We start from the raw sequence: 21248 nt of genomic DNA, 5'->3' as shown, positions 1-21248 counted from the left end.
CCTTTTTCCTTTTGCTTTCCTTATATCTCCAGCACTCAGTATAGTGCCTGGCACACAAAGGTGCTTAATAAGTGTTAATGACTGAAATACCTAACCTTTAAAATTCACATCTTTATATTTTATTTAGTAAAGAACAAGGTTAAAATAATTTAACATTGAGGTTATTATGTAGCAGTTTGTTTCAAACTTTATTTTCCCCTAATTTTAAATATTTAATAAGCATTTAATCTAGAGGTTTAAACACAATCAAATCAACAAGCATTTATTAAAAGCATTTAACATGTGACAAGCACTTTGTTAAGCCTCAAGGATACAAGAACAAATGAAACAATCCCTATTCACAAGGAGAATATTCTAATGTACATACGTGTATTTTTATATACTATTCATTTTATATATGTTTAAAAAAAGGAGAAAATAAATATTTACATAGGAAAAAGAGGCAACCAACATATATATATGCAATATGTTTTGAGGATTAAAAACAAATTAGCAGAAACTCATAGTTTAATTAGAAAAAATTCTTCTAAGAACTTGACAAGACCCACCAAATTTTCATATACTTTCCTACTTGGTGAAAAACTGGATTTAGAAAGGAGGCATAAGAGGCCAATGTTGGAAACTATACAGAAACCCTACACCTCTATATCCTACATGCTTTTTTCAAGAAGAGTCAAGAGGTACTAGATACTATGAATACCAAATAATACCACAAAAAATGAAAATAATAAACAGGTAACATGTTAGTAACAAAGGAATCTTTTCCAAACTAGACATTTGTAATCAGATCACAGACACAATAGAAAAAAAGAAAAAAACCAGTATCAAATTAGAAAATGAAAAGGTATGGAAAACATATGAAGCAATTCTAACATGTGACATTCTTGAAGGTAAGTTTGCGAGAGGGAAAAATGAGAATTGGATAAAATAACAAATTTTGATATAATCTATCATGACTTCTGAAGTCTGATTTGTTGTGATAAGGAGGAAAAATAAAAAGCTTAGATGCTACCTCTATCAACCCACATTTAATCCCTTTGACAATGAAGGGATTTAGCAGACCAAGAGCAACACAGGCTTACAGATTAAAATCTTAAAAGAGTAGTATGGTGGAAGAGTATGAGCAGCAGTGCCTCATAATGGAGAGAAAAACAAGTTCAGGAAAATATAGTGAGAGATTTAAGTCAAATAATTCCAGGGAATTTAAAGATGAAACTGCAAAAAGGATAAATAATAAATGAAAAAAAAAATAAAGAGATATGTAATGAATGTGAATAGACTTCAACATAATACAAATTAAGGGTAGTATCAGAGATGGCAGGTGTGCTTCCTGGTTTCCACAATGGGAAAAAAAAAAAAGTCTAGCCCAAGCTGTCAACCACAAGGAGGAATTTCAATGAAAAGTTTGATGACAGAACAAGATTGAATGAATGAGCATTAATTAAGCGCTTACCATATGCTAAGCACTGTATAAGACCAGAGAATACAATGTAAAAGTAAAGATAATCCTTGCATATAAGAAATTTATTAGGAGAATGGGTAGTCAAGGAAGAGCACTTTAGCCCAGAAAGTTTACAGGAGTGTGAGTGTGGCCTAGAGAGTGTCAAGTGGAACACTCCTTCCCAATGAAATGGCAGTTTATTTGAATATAATTCCATAAAAGGAATAAAACAGGGGGGGGAGAGGGTTATGGAGATACATATTTGGCAGTGAGGAAGATAGACTTTTGAGAAGATGCTGGGAGAGTAAGTAGTGAAGGGGCCCACCTGAAATACTGGGTCAGGTGAGGTACTTATCAATTAAGTATGGTATACAGGGAACTTATAGTCTGTCTTGAAATGTAACAGTACTAACAATAGCAATGATAATAAATAATTAAATGAATGATGGGCAAAATAAAGGCTATAGTAATTCAGAAGAGCTAGAGAGGATAATAGGTTGAAACAGAATAACATAATTCCCTCATTTTTTTATAGATATAGATCATATAAAGAATTTAAGGCTCAGCATGATTTGCCCATTTGCTTACACAAATGTCAGAATTAATACTAGAACCGAGATCTTTCTCATTCTAAGTCACTTACTCTATCCATTCAAATAGTGAGATCTGAACCAGTCTTTGAAAGATAAATAATTGGGCTGCCTGGAGAAAAGGGTGAAGGGAGTGAGCAATGTGAACATCATGGAAAGAAGAATATTTAAAATCTATTCTGAATATAGGAGAACAGCTAAACCAGAGCAGCAGACTCCTTTTAGTCAGAGTAGCAGGAGACAAAGTCTAAAATGTAGGTTAGGGACAGACTGAGAAGTGCTGAGTTCAAATCTTGCCTTGGACTAATGTGTGATCCTGATCAAGCCTCTCCATTTAAAGGAAATATTTGATCAACAAGGTCTATATCTAGCAGGTACTCAAGAGTTTCTTTGCCTGTAAAATGGGGAGTGTGGAAGAGGGGATGGTGTTAGAAGAAAAAAATTTATATGATAATTATATATTTAAAAGGAATAACATATGCAATCATGTTTTTTTAAAATTCTATTATGTTATGAAAAGACTTGTTTTATTTCATAAACCAAAACCAAAAGAAATTTAAAAAAAGAAATTTAACAGCAATAAAAAATATAACTGGCTTGACAAGTCTTTGTAAAGAGAAACAGACTTCAAAAACAGCAATACAATTAGATGAAAGGCACAATTTTAAAACAAAAATGAAATCTAGATGAGATCACTAAATAGATTCTGGTGTGAGCCGATTTAGAATGATTGAGTTAAATTTGAAATAGAAATGGATCCCTAAAGCTTGCACACTGACTTAAATAAGTGAAAATTGTTAAACTTTTCCCAAGTATATTTTAATCAGGTTCAAGTAGCACTGGGAAGTTTTGCAGGCCAGGAAATTCTAAACCTCTTTTCTTTTAGAACTTTAGTTTATTAAAGGCACTTTGACTTATGGCCTCAAGATTCTATTCCAATTTTATCAACAAAACAGATTCACAAATATTTACTCAACATATAATGTAATGTGGTTGATAGTCATGGTGGCAGATACACGATAACTGTAATTCAGGCAAACTAACTGTTCATATAACTGAGTTTCCTAGATGGCTTATTCTCTCAAATACTCAAACATATTTTTTAAAAAGCTTTTAACCATTTTGTTAGCTGTTAAAAAAAAAAAAAAACGTTCTACTCAATTAAAACCTTTTAATTTTCCCACTGCAAAAAAGAAGTAAAATATTTTATGTTGCTTGTTCCAAATGTTTTTGATGTTTTAAAAAATTACTGAATAAATAATCAAGGAAGAAATAAATAAAATGCATGTTTCCCTGACATCTGAAATATTATATGGTATAACTCATAATCTTTTCTAAATAACTGAAGGTCATTATTATAAACATCAACTATTATAATGTGTTAACAATAGTTTTTTTTGTCTCCTTTCCATTTTCAGGAATTTTCTTACAGCTATCCACCACCTCTAAAAGATATTTTCTATTTTTTACTTCTATTCTCCTGTAAAACCAAACAATTAAGACTTTAGGCTTTAAAAAATACTTGTGGATGGCCTGACAAAGCTTCTAAAACAAATAGGAAAAGAAGTTTTACATGTGTTTCTGTGCTAATTTCTTGACCTATGAGAATTATTTATTTTGATTAATTATTATCTATTTTGGTCAATTTAAGGACTGTTTTTGCAAATTTCTTGTTTTCTACTATGACAAAGATAAAGTAGGTGGTAAATGATTTTTGGATAAATAAGATATTCCTTTCAATGACTCCATAATAAGATTTTTGAGCCATCTTGAAACCACTTAAATATTTTACTAATAATTCCAAAATACAAAAAAGAAAATGTAAAATAATCACTCACTTTATTTACTTCTGCTATTTCTGTTCTTTCTTCACTAGCAAAACGAAGTTGGCCAGAAGCACCCCGGTCATCATTCTTTGAGCCATCTTCTTCCACATAAGGAATAAGTTGCTAGATATGGGAGGGAGAGAAAGGAAGGAGGAATTTAAAATGTATATAATGCCAATAAAACTCAAAGCTTAGAATAATGTTGCTATTTTGCAGTATGTAAAGTAATATATTTATTTAAAATAACACAGAAAAAATTTACTTTCACGAATTTAAAAATATCAAATTTGTTTAAAAATTATTTTATTTTATTTTATTTTTTTTGCTGAGGCAATTGGGATTAAGTGATTTCGCCCAGGGTCACACAGTTAGGAAGTATTAAGTGTCTGAGACCAAATTTGAACTAGGCCCTCCTGACTTCAGAGCTGGTGGTCTATCCACTGCACCATCTAGCTCCTCCCAAAATTATTTTAAAAAACCACTTTTAGGATCATAAAACTAGAGCTGGCTAAAAGATACCTTGAGAAGTCATTCTAGTCCAATTCCTTTGGTCACACAGTAGCTGACAGAACTGAAACTCTAGTCTTGACTCCAAAGTCGAAGACTCTTTCCACCAAAAAAATCAATGTCTTGTTTTTGTCAAACTCTGTTACGGACAATTTGAAGTTAAAGCTTAGTTGAACCAGTTATAATCAAATTGCAAAATTAGGATTTTCCAAGAAAAGCTTTAAATGTTTTCAATAAATTTCAGAACAGAATACATCTGAAAATAAATTTAGTTTCCATTATGAATTTTATAAATCTCCATTTAAATAAAATCAATCAATTTAATAAATATAATCATACTTTTAGGTATTAAATAAATTTTTACTGAAGAAGAATAAGGTATTGAGAAATTTATTTCCTTACCTTTGAAAACAAAAGTATAAATTAATATGAAGGGCTACCAAAGAGAAGTATATACTCAATGTAATTGAAATATATCTCTATTACTCAATTATATCATATATTTAAACAACTATTTTGCACTATAAAAAAGAGAAATAACACAAATTTTAAATCTGAATTAGTATTAATAAAAATCTCGAGGAGGAAAATAACTACATTTACATGACACTTTAAAAATTAAAAAAAACTTCTATGAAAAGTAGCATTTTTAAACATTTCTAAAAACATTTGCAATTCTATTGTTGACTGTGGATAAAGTGATTTAAAAAATTACTGAAAATCTATAGATATGAGAGATGAAATTAGATTTGGCTCAAGTTCAAAATTCAGAGTTCTTATATATAGGTCACATGATATAAGTTGTTTGACTAATGCATTGCAACATTCTTATTAGAAATAAGTGCTTACATGCTCCCAGAGGAGTACTCATTGCTATCCACAGGTTTATTATAGTGATATAGCTACCTGAGTGAGGGGGGGTTGGATGAGGAAGGAAAAGAGATGCTGAATGATTAGCGTTCCAGAAATTAACAGGGGAAGAAAAAAATTGTACAAATTAATAAGCTATCACTTGAATTTTTTTTGGTCACAGTTTTATAGAACATGAAGAATTAAAAATATAAATGCTTATAATTAAAAAAAAAAATATATATATATATATAGATATATACTGGGGTGTAGCCAAGATGGTGGGAGAGAAGACCCATTTTTGTCTGTACTCTTCCTGACATCCCTCACCAACACCAAATAAAACCTCTGAATTCATTTTGGAGTGACAGAACCTACATTGACTAGAAACATTTGCAACGTAACAAATTTCCAGCAAAGTATATTTTGAAAAAATTTCAGAAAAGATCTGGTTCAATTGGGCTGGGGGGTGGGAGGGGCAAGATAGAGGTGGTCAAGTGTATGCAGTGCAGAGATCCAGGAGAGCTGGGAAATCTATCCAGACACTTAGCCAAAATATAACAGTCCTCTGTCATGGTTACAAGCCAGTGGATCAGCAGATTCTCTGTGATACAAATACAAATACAAAAAAACAATGGGAACCTCTGAAACCTAGAATAATGCAGGACTCGGTCAAACTCATCTAGCACCATAAGTCAGCATCAATGACCAGTGCAGCCACTGTCCCTGTAGAGGAAACTTGGGACAATCTCTCTTTTGTCTTAAGAACAGACCTCTACTGTGAATGCCCACAAGGCATTCACTACTCTTGTGAATACCCATGTTAATACCACTCTGCATTCACTACTGCCAGTCTCTCCTAATATCCAGGCCCTCAGAGAAATCTCCAGTCACTGTTTTTTTTTTTTTTTTTTTTGCAGTGCTTAAACCAACTTTAGCTTACCTCTGTCTGAAGTCTTCAGAGATCTCTGGCCATCATTTCATGGAACAATGGTTTAAATGCACGGTAGAATGCTTGAGAACAGCCATGTGCAAGCTCAAGATCTTTTATTCACGTGTTCCCATCCTGCCCCTAGCTGACCTCCTGCTGACTCCCAATGAACTACTGATGAACTCCCGGTCAAAGAGAGCTACTTCCTTGTCCCCATATCTTAAATAGGGTCTATGATGTCACACGCATAGTCAATGAGAGGAGACACTCCCATTAATGATGCAGATCTCAATGCCACCAGCGTTCCCACCCACAAGGTGGTCCCTGTTTATTCACAGAAACCACTTACAGGGTCTCAGACTTCGAAGCCTCTTTTACTTCCTGATTGTGCAATGCCTGACTCCTCCTCTGACCCTTACACTCAACCTTTTTAAAACAATGGACCAAAAACCAAAAAGAAGTCATTTTTATGGAGAAAAAGAACAGGCCTCAAACCCCAAGGACACTAAAAGCAAATCACCTCCACATGAAGCCCTAAAGAGTGATATGAGTTGGTTTGCATCTCACATGGCTCTTTTGGAAGAATTAAAAAAGAATCTTAAAAGAGATAGGAAAAAAATGGGAAAAGGAAATAAGAACACTGTAGGAGAATTTGGAAAAGAAAACATACAAATTATCTAAAGAAAACTCCTTACAAAATAGATTTAGTGAAATGGAAAAAGAAAATAATTACTTGAAAAACACAATTTGTGAAATAGAAAAAAAAATCCATTGAACAAGCAACACATTTAAAAATCCAATTGGCTAAATGCAAAAAGAGCTAAAAAGGGTAACTGAAGAAAATAATTCACTAAAAATTAGAATTGAACAAATGGAAGTGAATGACTCAATGAGACATCAAGCATCAGTCAAACAAAACAAAAAAAAATGGAAAAAAGAAGAAAATGTAAAATACCTTATTGGAAAAAATAACCAATCCAGAAAACAGATCTAAGAGAGACAATCTAAGAATTATTGGGCTTCCTAAAAACATAATGGGAAAAAAGAGCCTAGACATCATCTTTCAGGAAATTATAAAAGAAAACTGCCCTGATGTCCTAGAACCAAGAAGGTAAAAACCATTGAAAAAATTTACTGATCACCTCCTGAGACTCTAAAATTAAAACTTAAGAGTAATATCGTGGCTAAATATCAGAACTATCAGATCAAGGAAAAAATGTTGCAATCAGACAGAAAGAAACAATTCAAATATCACAGAGCCATAATCAGAATTACCCAAGACCTAGCAGCTCTCACTTTAAAGTACTGAAGGGCCTGGAATCTGATATTGCAAGGCAAAGGAACTTGGATTGCAGCCAAAAATCAACTACCCAGCAAAATTGAGTATTATCTTTCAGGGAAGAAGATGGACATTCCATAGTACAGATGAATTTCATCTATTTACGATGAAAAGACCAGAGCTAAACAGAAAATTTGATCTCCAAAAACAGAAGTCAAGAGAAGTGTAAAAAGGAAAGAACTCTTGAGAACTGCATTTGTGTTTTGGGTATATTTAAAGGGTGCAGGTTTAATTTAATTTTATTGTGATCATATATGGAAGCAAAATGAGGTAAATTACATCTCATGAACAAAAGACCTATTATAACTGAGGGAAAGGAGGGGGATGAATGTTGTGTGCATTTTACTCTCATCATTAGAAGAGAGAATATCAGAAATATTGGGTCTACAGGGAAACTTGTCTCACCCTAGGGAAGTAGGAGGGGAAAGGGGAAAGAAAAGGAGGAGAGGCTAATAGAAGGGAAAAACAGAAGCAGTAGGGGAAAGGTACAAGAAAAAGTGAGGGTCTGTAAAAGGGGAGGGCTGTTTGAGGGAGGTAGTGGTCAGAAGCAAAATACTAGGGAGGAGGGAAAGGGAGAAAGGAAAGAGAAAAACATAATTTGGGGAAAATAAAATGGCAGGAAATATAGAATTAGTAATTTTAACTGTGAATATGAATGGGATGAATTTTCCCATAAAATGGAAGCAGAGATCTGGCTGGATTAAAAGTCAGAATTCTACAGTATGTTGTTTATAAGAAACACATTTAAAGCACAGTGATATAGAGTAAAGGTAAAAGGTTAAAGCAGAATCTATTATGCTTCAGCTGAAATGAAAAAATCAGGAGTAGCAATTCTGATCTCAGATCAAGCAAAAGCCAAAATTGATCTAATTAAAAGAGATAAGGAAAGAAACTACATCCTACTAAAAGGTACCATAGATAATGAAGTAATATCAATACTAAACATATATGCACCAAGTGGCATAGCATTCAAATTCCTAGAGAAGTTAAAAGAACTGCAAGAATAAATAGACAGCAAAACTATATCAATGGGGGATCTCAATCTTGCTCTTTCAGAAGTAGTTAAATCAAACCACACAATAAATAAGAAGTTGAGGAAGTAAACAGAATTTTAGAAAAGTTAGGTATGATAGATCTTTGGAGAAAATTGAATGGAGACAGAAAGGAACATACATTTTTCTCAGCAGGACAGGACAGCAAAATTATGATTATCTCAACAGATGCAGAAAAAGCATTTGACAAAATCCAAAACTCATTCCTATTAAAAACACTGGAAAGTATAGGAATAAATGGAGTTTTCCTTAAAATGATCAATGGCATCTATTTAAAACAATCAGCAAGTGTCAGATGTAGTGGGGATAAACTAAAAGCATTTTAAATAACATCAAGGGTGAAACAAGGTTGCCCATTATCATATTACTATTCAATATTTTAATAGAAATGCTAGATTGGCAATAAGAGAAGAAAAAGAGAGGAAAGAAATTAGAATAGATAATGAAGAAATCAAATTATCACTCTTTGTAGAAGATGATATACTTAGAAAACTCTAGAAAATCAACTAAACAACTACTAGAAACAATTCACAACTTCAGCAAAGTTGTAGTATACAAAATAAATTCGCATAAATCATCAGCATTTTTATATATTACCAACAAAGTCCAGCAGTAAGAAATACAAAGAGAAATTCCATTTAAAATAACTGTAGATAATATAAAATATTTGTGAGTCTCCCTGTTAGAGCAAAGTCAGGAAGTATATGAACACAATTCCACACAAATAAAGTCAGACCTAATCTCGTGGAAAAATATCAAAGTGCTCATGGGTAGGCTGAGCTAAGATAATAAAAATGACAATACTACCTAAATTAATCTACTCATTCAGAGTCATATCAATCAAACTCCCAAGAATTTATTTTACAGAGCTAGAAAAATATAACAAAAGTCATCTGGAAGAATAAAAGGTCAAGAATTTTAAGGGAATTAATGAAAAAAAAAATGCAAATGAAGGTGGCCTAGCAGTACCAGACCTAAAACTATATTATAAAGCAGTAGTCATCAAAACCACTTGGTACTAGTTAAGAAATAAGTAGTCAATCAGTGGAATAGATTAGGTTTCCAGGACAAAATAGTCAATGACCATAGTTATCTAGTGTCTGACACATCCAAAGACCCCAGCTTTTGGGATAAGAACTCACTATTTGACAAAAAGTGCTGGGAAAATTGGAAATTAGTATGGCAGAAACTAGGTATTGACTAACATTGTATCCAAGATAAGGCTAAAATGGGCTCATGATTTACACATAAAGAGTGAAATGATAAGCAAATTATCAGAACAAAGGATTGTTTACTTCTCAGATTTGTGGAGAAAGAAGGAACTTGTGGCCAAAGAAGAATTGGAATACATTACTGAATACAAAGTAAATAATTTTGACTATATTAAGTTAAAAAGTGTCTGTACAAACAAAACCAATGCAGAAAAGATTAGAAGGGAAGCAATATACTAGTAAAAAAATTTTACATTCAAGGGTTCTGATAAAGGTCTCATTTCTTTAAAAAAGCTAATTAGAAGGGAAGAAATATACAAAAAAAAAGGGGGGTGGGGTGGGGAGAATTGATTAAAATTTAAAAGAATTCAAGCCATTCTCCAATTGATAGATGGTCAAAGGATATGGTCAAACTATTTTCAAATGAAGAAATTGAAATTATTTCTATTCATATGAAAAAGTGCTCTAAATCACTATTAGAGAAATGCAAATTAAGAGAACTCTGAGGTATTACTACACACCTCTCAGATTGGCTAAGATGACAGGAAAAGATAATGACAAATGTTGGAGGGGGTGCAGGAAAACTGGGACACTAATACATTGTTGGTAGAGTTGTGAATGGATCCAACCATTTTGGAGAGCAATTTGGAACTATGCCCAAAAGACAATCAAACTCTGCATACCCTTTAACCCAGCAGTGTTTCTACTGGGCTTATATCCTAAAGAGATCATAAAGGAGGGAAAGGGTCCCACATGGTTAAAAAAATGTTTATGGCAGCTCTTTTTACAGTGGCAAGAAATTGGAAACTGAATGGATGCCCATCAATTGGAGAATGGCTGAATAAGTTATGGTATATGAATATTATAGAATATTAGCAGGATGATTTCAGGGAGGCTTGGAGAAACTTACATGAACTGATGCTAAGTGAAGTGAGCAGAACCAGGAGATCACTGTACAAGGCAACAAGATATATGCTGATCAATTCTGATAGACATGGTTCTTCTCAAGAAGGAGATGATTTGGACCAGTTGCAATGATCTTATGATGAAGAGAGCCATTTGCACCCAGAGAGGACTATGGGAACTGAATGTGGACCACAACATAGCATTTTCACTTTTTTGTTGTTGTTTCCTTTCATTTTGTTTTCTCTCATTTATTTTTCCTTTTTGATCTGGTATTTCTTGTGCAACACAACAATTATGGAAATATGTACAGTCATGCTTAGCATATATTGAATTACTTGCCATCTAGGGGAAGGAGTGGGAGGAAGAGAAGGAAAAAATTTGGAACACAAGGTTTTGCAAGGGTGAATATTGAGAATTATCCATCCATATGTTTTGAAAATAAGCTTTAATTAAAAAAATATATCTATATATATAATATGTACACACATATGCCACAAATAGCAACCATGTTAAATATTAATCTTCTTTCGATAAAGATGAAAATCAGCATATTTCAATAATTTATACTGAAATAATAGAGAAATAATTACTCCAATTAACATTTAAGTCATAAACATCTTTTTTTTTTTCTGATAAATGCCCCCATTCTATACCACAAAAACTTACCTCTATTGGGATAGGATCCAATCCTGCACAGTTTTCATTGCATTTATCATAAACTAATCTTAGTTTCCGAAAGAGGATGGAGAGTTGACGGAGATGATCTTGAAGTTTGCCTAACCTGTCCTGATATGTTCCAGTGTGATAAGTGACACCATTTGGTAACTGGTTAATTAGAAAAAAACAAAAATAACAGAACACTTAATGCATTGAAATTCCAAATTTTTCTTCAAAAAAGCCATTAGATAAAAATAGAACCACTCTGACAATTATCATTTAAGATAAAAGGACATGGAGAAATTACCATTTGCATTTATGAAGGGAATAACCACCCTAAAGAAATGATGGCTCCTTGAAAACTTAAAAGTCAACTTGCTCCTATAAATAAAATAGGGAGATTTTTCACTAGCCCTTTGAACTGACACAAAACTTTTGTTACAGCATATTTTTATTTCTATAAATTAGCCATAGAAGCAACTCATTTATCTGGCATACATTCTTGTTCTTAATGCGTTTATTTAGTTCTGGAAGAATATAAGAAAATAAATATAGTTGCTGCTCTTAAGGAACTTACAGCCTAATAAAACATATTGATATAAAATGTTATTATAACGTCAACTCTAAAATCAATGAGCTTCAAATGATAAACATTTGTCATGAAGTACAAATTTGCAGTAAAACTCCTGGGTAATACAACATTTTTTTTTTTTTTGGAAACTGGTCATGCATGTGCTTGATGCTACTGCTAGTTGGCATGGAAGTTTTGATTTTCTCTATTTCTGACTTCAGCTATTTTTTTGCCTACCTCAGGCAACCTAGTGGTCCTTCAGTCCTGAGGGATTCATTGTATTGGTGCTGGCCTTACTGAAAACACTTACTTGGCTTTAACTCTCCTACAACTCAGAATACCCAAACTCTAGTCCACCATCTTTGATCTCCCCAATGGGGGGCCTCCTACTGTGATCATGCACCACCATACCCAGCAGTAAGATGATATTCTACAATCAAATGCACTGTATTTTGTAATTTCTGAAGTAAATCACAGTTTGAAAAAGTACTACTTTAACATTAAATAGAGTTCTCCATATACATGTAGCTGTTCTACCCAGTTAATTAAAATTGGAAATGCTGAAAAATACTTGGCTCTATTTAAAAGTTAAATATGTAGCTAAAAATACCAATTCACAAATATCCAGACAAAACTAATGAGACAATTAAGATGCTCAAGGAAGACAATAAAATGTAGTTCTTACCTTAACATTTTGTTCAACTTTATTTTTAAAATATACCCAAAAAAAGTCTGCTACTTAAAACTTTATATCAATTTTAAGTACCCAAAAGCTATGTTATATATTTATCTTAAATATTCACTTCTAGCAAAAGAAATAAAAGGAAAAATAAAACACAGATATGGACATTTAATGGAATTCTTACTATGAACAAATGGGGGGTGGGGAAATATCTCAAGAGGAATGATGAAAAAAGAAAAGGAATTAAAGAGAAAAGAACTTTGTTACCTCAAATTACTTAAGAAAATATGACCATCAAAGTTACTTGGTACTTGTTTGTCCTTAGTTCTCAAAGACAACCAAGGACATCATAGAGATGATGCCTTGACATGCAAATCAACTTGATTTAGTTGAGGGAAGGCTGTTCACGATCACTACCTCATTTTCTTCTTTAGAGCCACCTGGGTTTAGTGGACAGATATAGATCAGGAAGAAGGGAGATGGTATTGGATGCAGTGGGAGACTTTGGCCTTTTTAAGCTAAAGTCTTAACTTAGTTTGACTGAGGCAATCACCTAATTCAGCGATTAAGGCTGGGGAAGAAATTAGTTTAAAAAGACAAAAGTAGATATATGCAAAAGACTAGCTAGTCAAAAACTAAATAATTCTGTATTTAATAAATCTTATAACACAAAATCCTTGGAGAAAAACTCACTATGTGACAAGAAATTTATGTTTGGAAAAAAATAAGCATCTTATCTCAAGTTGCAAATGGATATAAAAAATGGATGGCAATATCATTAGTAACTATGGTCATGGGAATTATTAACTAAATAAATGTTGGAAGTGATCTTAAAAACAAAATGGAAATATATATATATATATATATATATATATATATATATATACACACACACACATACACACACATATATATAATTATATGAAACAAAGCATTTGCAGATCTAAAACAAATATAACTAAGATAAAGGGAAAATTCTAGTTAAAAATATCTTAAATAAACATCTAATATTCTACATATATAGAGTATTCAACAATCAATCAAGAAGACAACTTATCACATTCCTCCTACATGTGAGATATTGTGTTGACCAGAGGATATATGAAAAAAAAAAAAAATAAAACAATCCCTACTTTCAAGATGCTGACTGATATTCTATTGTAAGAGATACTATGTACATATATGTCTACAAAGAACTTATATAAAATAAATGCAAGGAAATTTATGGTGAGATGTGGCACACCATGCTAGCACCCAGGACACCCCAGAATCAGCCAGAGTCAGGATAAGCAAAAGTCCTTAGTCTTTATTCTTGGTCATTAGACACAGGATTGAACAGGATGGAAGCAGAATCTCTGCGACCACCTTCTGTCTACCGCCAAGAGTGACCCTGGCTAGTCTTACTCCACCCCCTAATCCCTCCTACAATCCTCTGTATACACCAATCACTGAGCCAGCACAGGATAGTGGGACCATTTTCCAAGCATATGCCCCTAGAGTATTGTCCAATCGGTAGTTAGCCTCAAGTGCTCGGCAGTCCTGACCTCAATGCATCGACTCAATAGTTTCAGCCCTCTACAGTGAGAAAAAAAATTAACACAAAAATGTGACCAAGAACATGCTCAAATATAGAGGTTCTCAAAGACCCCCTTTGCCTTTTATAATTTATTGAGAATCCACTCACCCAAGGAAGTTTTATGTATATCACACTAGAAATGTAAATATCTAAGTATTACTATGAAAATAGTCTGACTTCATAGAACTTCTAAAGAGGTCATAAGGACCCCCAGAGGTCTACAGACCACACTTTGAGAATGAGTAAGTGATCAAAAGACATGAAAAAATAAATTCATGGATGGTTCTCAAAAGAACTGCAAACTCCAAACACAAGAAGACTGATCCATTACTATTAGTAATGAAATTCAAATTTTTAAACAACCACTATCAAGAGGCTTTCATCTCACATTTAGCAAAAAATAAAAATTACTTTGAAGGAAGATAAGTTCACTCTCCTCCTGCTGGTGAAGCTGTGGATTAGTCTGATCAATTTTTAAAAGCAAACGAATGAATGAATGTTAATTTTTTATTGTCTACATTTCTCAACATATCTCTCTCTCTGGCTATTCTTTGCAGAGTAAATGAAAAACAAGACCTTTAAAGCAAAACTAAACACATGAAAAAGTCTGACACATGGAGTATTCTACAGTCTCCTTTGGGGCCAAACAATCATTCAGTTTTAACTTCTATTATTGTTTTTTGTTCTAATTATAGTGTATGAGAAGCTAGATAGCTCAGTGGAGAGAACACTGTACTGAAGACCCAAGTTCAAATCTAGTCTCAAGACACTCTAGCTTTGCCCACCCTGGACAAGTCATTTAATCTCGATTTATCCTAATCCACTGGAAAATGAAATGGCAAACCCATGTTTGCCAAGAAAACCCCATATAGGATGATGGAAAGTTAAATATGATTGAAGAACAAGACAGTTACAATATATACTGTTTCCTGGATGTGCTTACATCTTTATATTTATTCTTTCTTAGATTATAATAATATTCCATTATATTCATCCCTCAATTAAAGATTATCTACTTTGTATCCAATTCTTTGCTACTATCAAAATATACATACATACATGTATGTATATATGTATGTATACATACATATATACATATGTCTATTTTGGTATATTCTAAGAACATTTCTATTCTTGACCTCCTTGGGATATATACTTAAGGATATGGACGTTTTAATCACTTTTACAGCACAATTCTGGATGACTTTCCATTGTGGTTGAACAAATTCAGTACTTTATCATGAGCATATTAATGTGTCTCCCTTTCCATAGTTTCTCAAACATGACATATCCCTTTCTCCTATTGTCTTTTCCAATATCACCATTCTAGAGGTGAAAGTGATTTTAAAAACCTGAACTTTACTTGGAACACTGAACCTATGTTTTGTACTTAAACACTTTTTTATAATTCTTCTTTTGTGAAAAGTTTGTTCATATCTTTTGTTCACTTATTCATTTGAGGATTAGTTTTTATTATGTAGGTATATGTGTATGTAAGTGTATATACACACATACATTTACATGTCAATGCTAGTTCCCAATTACCTTGAATATCAGAAACTTAATAAATACAAATTCTTCCCCCCAAAATATACTATTTTCTTGTTTGTTAATGGTGCGCTTACTTGATCAGCTTCAAAAGCTTTTTAATTGTACATAACTGCAGTTGTTTACATTATCTTTTGTGGTTGACTCCATCCTAAACTTAATTAAAAAGCCATATTCTTGTCAGATTTTTGAAAAATATCTGCTCTGTCTTTTTAAATAAATTTTAAATACTACTGTCATTATTAATATGCAGGCTACATTTTAAGTTTATTACAGTATGAGGTGTACAATGTTGGCTTTAACCCAATTTTTGCCAAAAGTCTTTTCCAACAGTTCTGTTCAAATAAGGAGTTCTTATCCCAAATATATTATGTTCTTAGCTTGATCAAACACTGGTATACTGAGCCATCATTATCTAGGCTGTTCCATTAATCTACTTTACTATTTTCTAAAAGAGGAGCAAATCATTTTGATTATTGGTGACACCTAAAAACAGAAATCTCAAAGTGCCATTTTCCCTGCAGTGCTATTTTCAAGTCAGCAAACATTTATTAAGCATTATGTACTCTAGGCATCTTGCTAAATAACGGAAATTTAAAAAAAAAAAAAAAAAAGGTAAAAACAAATCATTGTTCTCAAAGAACCCAGTCTGATGGGGGAGACAATATAAAATAGTTTTGAATAAACTAGAAATAATCAGAGGGAAGACACTAGCATTAAGTAGGATTAGGAAAGAATTATTATAGAAAGTGAGATTTTTAAGCTGGGATTTAAAGGAAGCTTGGAGATGAGGGAGAGAATCACAGGTATGAAAATATCCAGTGAAAATGCAGTCCGAAGAAGGGTCACTGCACAGAACATCAAGGGAACAAATGTCATTGAAGTGCTGAGTACATAAAAAGGATTAAGGTGTAAGAAGACTGGATATGTAAGAAGAGGTCTAGTAATGAATGATTTTAAAAGTCAAACAAACAATAAGGGTGTTTTGGTCATGGAGGTAAAAAGGAGGCATTGAAGTTAATTGAATAAGGAAATGATATCAGAAAGATCAATTTGACAGGTGAGTGAAAGATAGACTCGAGTTGGGAGTGATTTACAAGAAGGGAGAGCAAAAAAACCCCAAAAAACAAACAACCCCCCCCCAAAAAAAACAAAACAAAACAAAACAGTAAGCTATTTCAATAGTTCAGACCTGAGGTGCTGAGGGTTTGCACCAAGACTGAAGTGGGGAGGAGAGTAGAGGTTGAAAGAGAATGGTTGAAGATGACACTTAAGCTGAAAACCTGAGTGACTGGGAAGAGGGTGCTGTTTGATAGTAATAGGAAAGTTAGGAAAATGATGGGGCTTAAGGGGAAATATGAGTTCAAGTTTGAACATGTTGAGTTTAAAGTATCTATTGAACACTGAATTTAAGATGTCTGGTTGGAAAAGGTCAAGAGAGAGATTAGGGTTGGATAAATACATCTGAGAATTATTTGCATAAAGATAATTGAATCCATGGGAAATGAGCTCAAGAAACAAAGCAGTATATCGTGAGAAAAGAAGGCAGGATAAAGCCTTAGGGAACAGTTACAATTAATAGATGTGACCTGGATGAAGATTCAGAAGAGAAGTGAGAAAGGTAGAAAGAGAACTAAGAAATAACAGTTTAAGTGTCAAAAAGAGGGATAGTGTAATAAAAAAGACAAGGATTAAGACCATTGGTACTGGTAACTTTGGAGAAGGTTGCTGCTGTTTCACAGGGTGATGTCTTGACTTGTGTGTGAATTGGATTTAAGTGAGGCAGAGTTGCATTCATTCTCCTTGGAGTCACCAAAATCCAGTGGCAAGAAAAAAGTCAAGATGACTTTAGCCCCAGATGTAGTAGATGATTTTGGCGTCTTCATTATCTACCAAGCTCTAAGCACTCCACAATGCCTGCTTTAGCTGTCTACATGGCTATCGGAACAAACTGTTCTCCCACTTTGCTGGGGGAAATCTTCACATGCTTGGGTAGATAGCCCCTAATTCAGCAAGGGAATTGAGGCTTGTTAGTTACCTTCAATCTGGTTTACATCTGCTGAGATGATTTACTCAGGGTGTGGCTTGGGACCACAAGTGACAGCTGGGGGCCTGGTGGGCACCAAAAAGTTAGATAAGCACCCTGAAAAAGGCTTAGCAATCTTTCATAGCAGAGGGGCTAGTCTTCCTTGAACAGCAAATATACTGTCATGAAGGAGCAACAAAATAATAAATATTTGCAGGATAAACAAAAAATACTAGAAGATTCTTGGAATTAAACTGGATGACAGACAGTAACAGACACAAGAAAATAAAAACAAAGCACGGGGAAAAATGAAATGTCATTTGAAAGCTTTATGGATGAAACAAGATGTCAGATTTTGAAGTTTTTTCATATGTAAAATGCTTTGGTAGAATATTAAATTAATAATTTACATAAACTTTAAAGCTAGTACCAGTATCACAGGGAAACAACATATAATATTACAACTAAAACATTTTTTTCCACTATCCCCCATGACTAGAATGCTTTCCCTGACTCCTGACTTCTCTAGTTTTCTTCAAATCCCAGCTAAAATCTTACCTTCTTAAAACTTTTCCTGGACTCCCTCCATGCCAGTACTTCTAAGCTTACCACCAAATTCCTCTGTATATATGCCATATGTATATGGTTTGAACATATTGCTTACTAGACTGTGAGTTCCTGAAGTGTGTCCAGCATTTAAGAGCCTATCACATGATAAACATTAGGTAACTAAGTAGATGGCACAGGGATTAGAATGCTGTTTTAGTTACTTGCCCAGCTGTGTCTGTGACAGGATTTTGAACTCAAATCTTCTTGGCTCCAGGTCTGATTCTCTGTCCAATTAGCCAGGAAGCTCCTTATTGGGATGTATGAGAATTGGATTTGAGTAAGTAACCCCTGCTTCTGATTGGAGAGTGGGTCCATCAACTACAAACTTGCGGAGAAGGAGTAACCTCAGACCATCAAATATCTTTTTTTTTTTTTTTTCTCACCGTGCTATGCTGACTTTTCCACCATATACAGCGGTTCAGCTTCCTTTTGTGCTTTGGCTTTTAAATTTTAAACTTCTTTGTTGGAATCTTTACAAAGTGTTAAGCCATTGGAGTTGATTTGATCTTAGAAAGAGATATTTTGGGCCAGAATTTGAAACAAGATACTAAGTGGAACTGATAGAAACAATGTTTGTGTTCACACCTTTAGAGAGCTCATGAGTATCTAAGTACTCAATGGAGCTCAGGGAGAATGCAGGGTTTAGTATGGCTTAGTCCGAATTCACACCTCCCTTAGGGCCAGAGAGCACTCTGGAAGATAACCCAGAATCCCTCTCCCTCCTTTGGGAGATCACATATATAGGGAGCTCTTGGAGCTTGAGTTTAGTTCTTCTTATGGGACAGTCTTGAGTTAGTTACTTGAGGGAGTTTCTTGGAGAGTTTTCTTGTGAACATCAACTGGGGTCGGAGACAGAGCACTCTGGAAGAAAGCCTACAAGCCCTATCTTCGAGGCAAGAGAGATCCATTGCATCTTTTACCTTGGTGCTGGCTGGAGGCTGAAGAAAGCAGAGGCAGAAGCCAAGGACAAAGCTGCAAGAGCTCAAGCAGAGAGAGAAGTCTCTGAACTAACCGAGCTAATTTGGAAGGAGAAATAAACGTTGCATTTTTACCAGCTGGCAGCGATCTTGGAGTAATTATTGATTATAACTGAAACTAAGGCTGCCTCCAGAAAACCTTCACACTTCTTTAATTGCACCTGTGGCATTTAGCACTGGAATACAGCAGGCCCTTAATCAATGTTAAATATCCATGAGGAATAGGGAAAAATGTTTACAAGAATTGCACACCTTTAATTAAGCTGCATCAGACTGCTCCGTCCCGGAAGAGGGAGAAAAATTTGCAACACAAGACTTTGCAAAAGTGAATACTGAAAACTAACTCTGCGGGTATTGGGGGGAAAATATATTAAATTAAAAAAAAATAAATGAAGTCGTTAATTAGAACCAAGTTTCTTAAGAGCGTTGGGTTTCGACTCTTTTTATAAGGTCCTATAACTGCACACGGGGGTCGCGAAATTGCGATTTATTATCCATAAATGTTTGATTTGTACTCCGATTTTACATATCTACATATGGAAGTCTAACAATTTCTCGGAGAAAGGGGGATGGCAAGTAGAAAAAGTTTAAGAAATCCTGGACTAGAGTAACGCCTCCCCCCCACCTGCGCTGGCAAAGGATCACACTCTGTAAAGCGTTTTGGTAGCCTTGAAACGCTCCACAGAGAGTGGGTTCCCTTCCGCATGCGCGGGCCTGCCCGCCTCCCTCACCTGCATGTTCCTGAGCAGCTGGAAGATCTCCATGGTGCGATACACGATGTCCTGCACGGTTTCCTGGCCGATGCGGCAGAGGGACGCCGTGTTCACCTCGCGGGCAGCCTGCGCCTGGGGGCCCGTGAAGGCTCCGGGAGGCATCCCGGCCCCGGCTAAGGGCGGGGTGGACATGCCGGCCCCGGCGGGCGGGGGTCCCCTTATAAAGAGGAAGGACGGAAAGCGGCGGGGCCCGCGCCTGGCAGCTTTCTCAAACCGGGGCCCGCCTAACCTCGGGGCCTTCCTGCCCTAAGCGAAGCCCATTAGAAGGGTTAAGCAAAATTGCGCGGAGAAGCGCGGAGGGGCTGGAGTTAGAGATGGCGGGAGAGTCAAAAGCAGCTCGTGAACAACTTCCAAACAATTAGCACGGCTTCCGCTCTTCCGGGACGCTAACGTCCGGGTGACGTCATCACGTCGTAGGCAGCGTCGCACGTGGGTGAAGAGAAACTGACTCGTAGTGGAGCAAAGGATGCAGAGGGTGGCGACTGCATTGGATGAGCGTGAGAGGGCGTTGCCCGGACTACGCTCCGGGGCTGGCTCTGATTGGCGCGTTGGGGACCAGTCCTTGGGAGGAGTAAATCGATGAGCATCAAGAAGGCGATAGGAAAAGTTGAGGAAACAGAAGACGGAGGCCAGATTTAACTTCAGCCTCCTCAATTAATCCACTGTGCTACCACCTTATTCGTGTCTAAAAACGCCGCTCAATCTGAGCTTTTTGTTAGAAGGTGGGCAGTAGGGATCATGATCTGTCCTTTGGAATCTATCATTGCCTTGACTTAAACGTTGTTTTTCAAAGTTTTTCTTTGCAGTGTAGTTATTGTATAAATTGTTTTCCTGATCTTGCTCACTGCACTCCGCTGTGGTCCCCATTCAAAGCTTCTCAAGTTTATCTGAAACTGTCCCCCTCATCATTTCTTATATCACAGTGGAATTGCATATGTCCATAATTTTTCAATTATTCCGCAATTAATGAGCACCTTCTTAATTTTCACTTCTTTGTCACTACAAACGTGCTATTATAAATATTTTTGACCATGGGGTCTTTGATGTCTTTGAATACTACTAATAGTCCTTGTAGTATTGCTCGGTCAAAAGATATGTACAATTAAACGACTGTCTGTGCACTAACACGTTCTCTAACATTTATCATTTCCCTCCCTCCTTTTCTCTTTCAAACTTT

The 21248-nt window shown here is 34.9% G+C and overlaps 1 protein-coding gene across 2 annotated transcripts in view; it reads right to left on the bottom strand.

The window, feature by feature from the left end:
- The window catches only part of MED30 (mediator complex subunit 30), a 31174-nt gene extending 10688 nt beyond the window's left edge, over positions 1-20486 (bottom strand). Inside the window, exons 1-3 of one of the 2 annotated variants that reach the window (XM_003760339.4) lie at positions 20030-20480; positions 11319-11477; positions 3870-3980 (exon numbers count right to left, since the gene is read on the bottom strand). In XM_003760339.4, coding sequence (XP_003760387.1) covers positions 3870-3980; positions 11319-11477; positions 20030-20203 — 444 coding nt within the window. In that variant the 5' untranslated portion in view covers positions 20204-20480. Of the gene's footprint in view, positions 1-3869; positions 3981-11318; positions 11478-20029 lie in introns of both variants that reach the window. The other variant, XM_031947136.1, reaches the window with a different exon arrangement.
- Positions 20487-21248: the final 762 nt, after the last annotated feature.

The sequence above is a fragment of the Sarcophilus harrisii genome, chromosome 1, assembly GCF_902635505.1.
Source record: "Sarcophilus harrisii chromosome 1, mSarHar1.11, whole genome shotgun sequence".
NCBI lineage: Eukaryota > Metazoa > Chordata > Mammalia > Dasyuromorphia > Dasyuridae > Sarcophilus > Sarcophilus harrisii.
The sequence above is the reverse complement of the archived record's forward strand: the minus strand, read 5'-3'. Positions and strand labels throughout refer to the sequence as shown.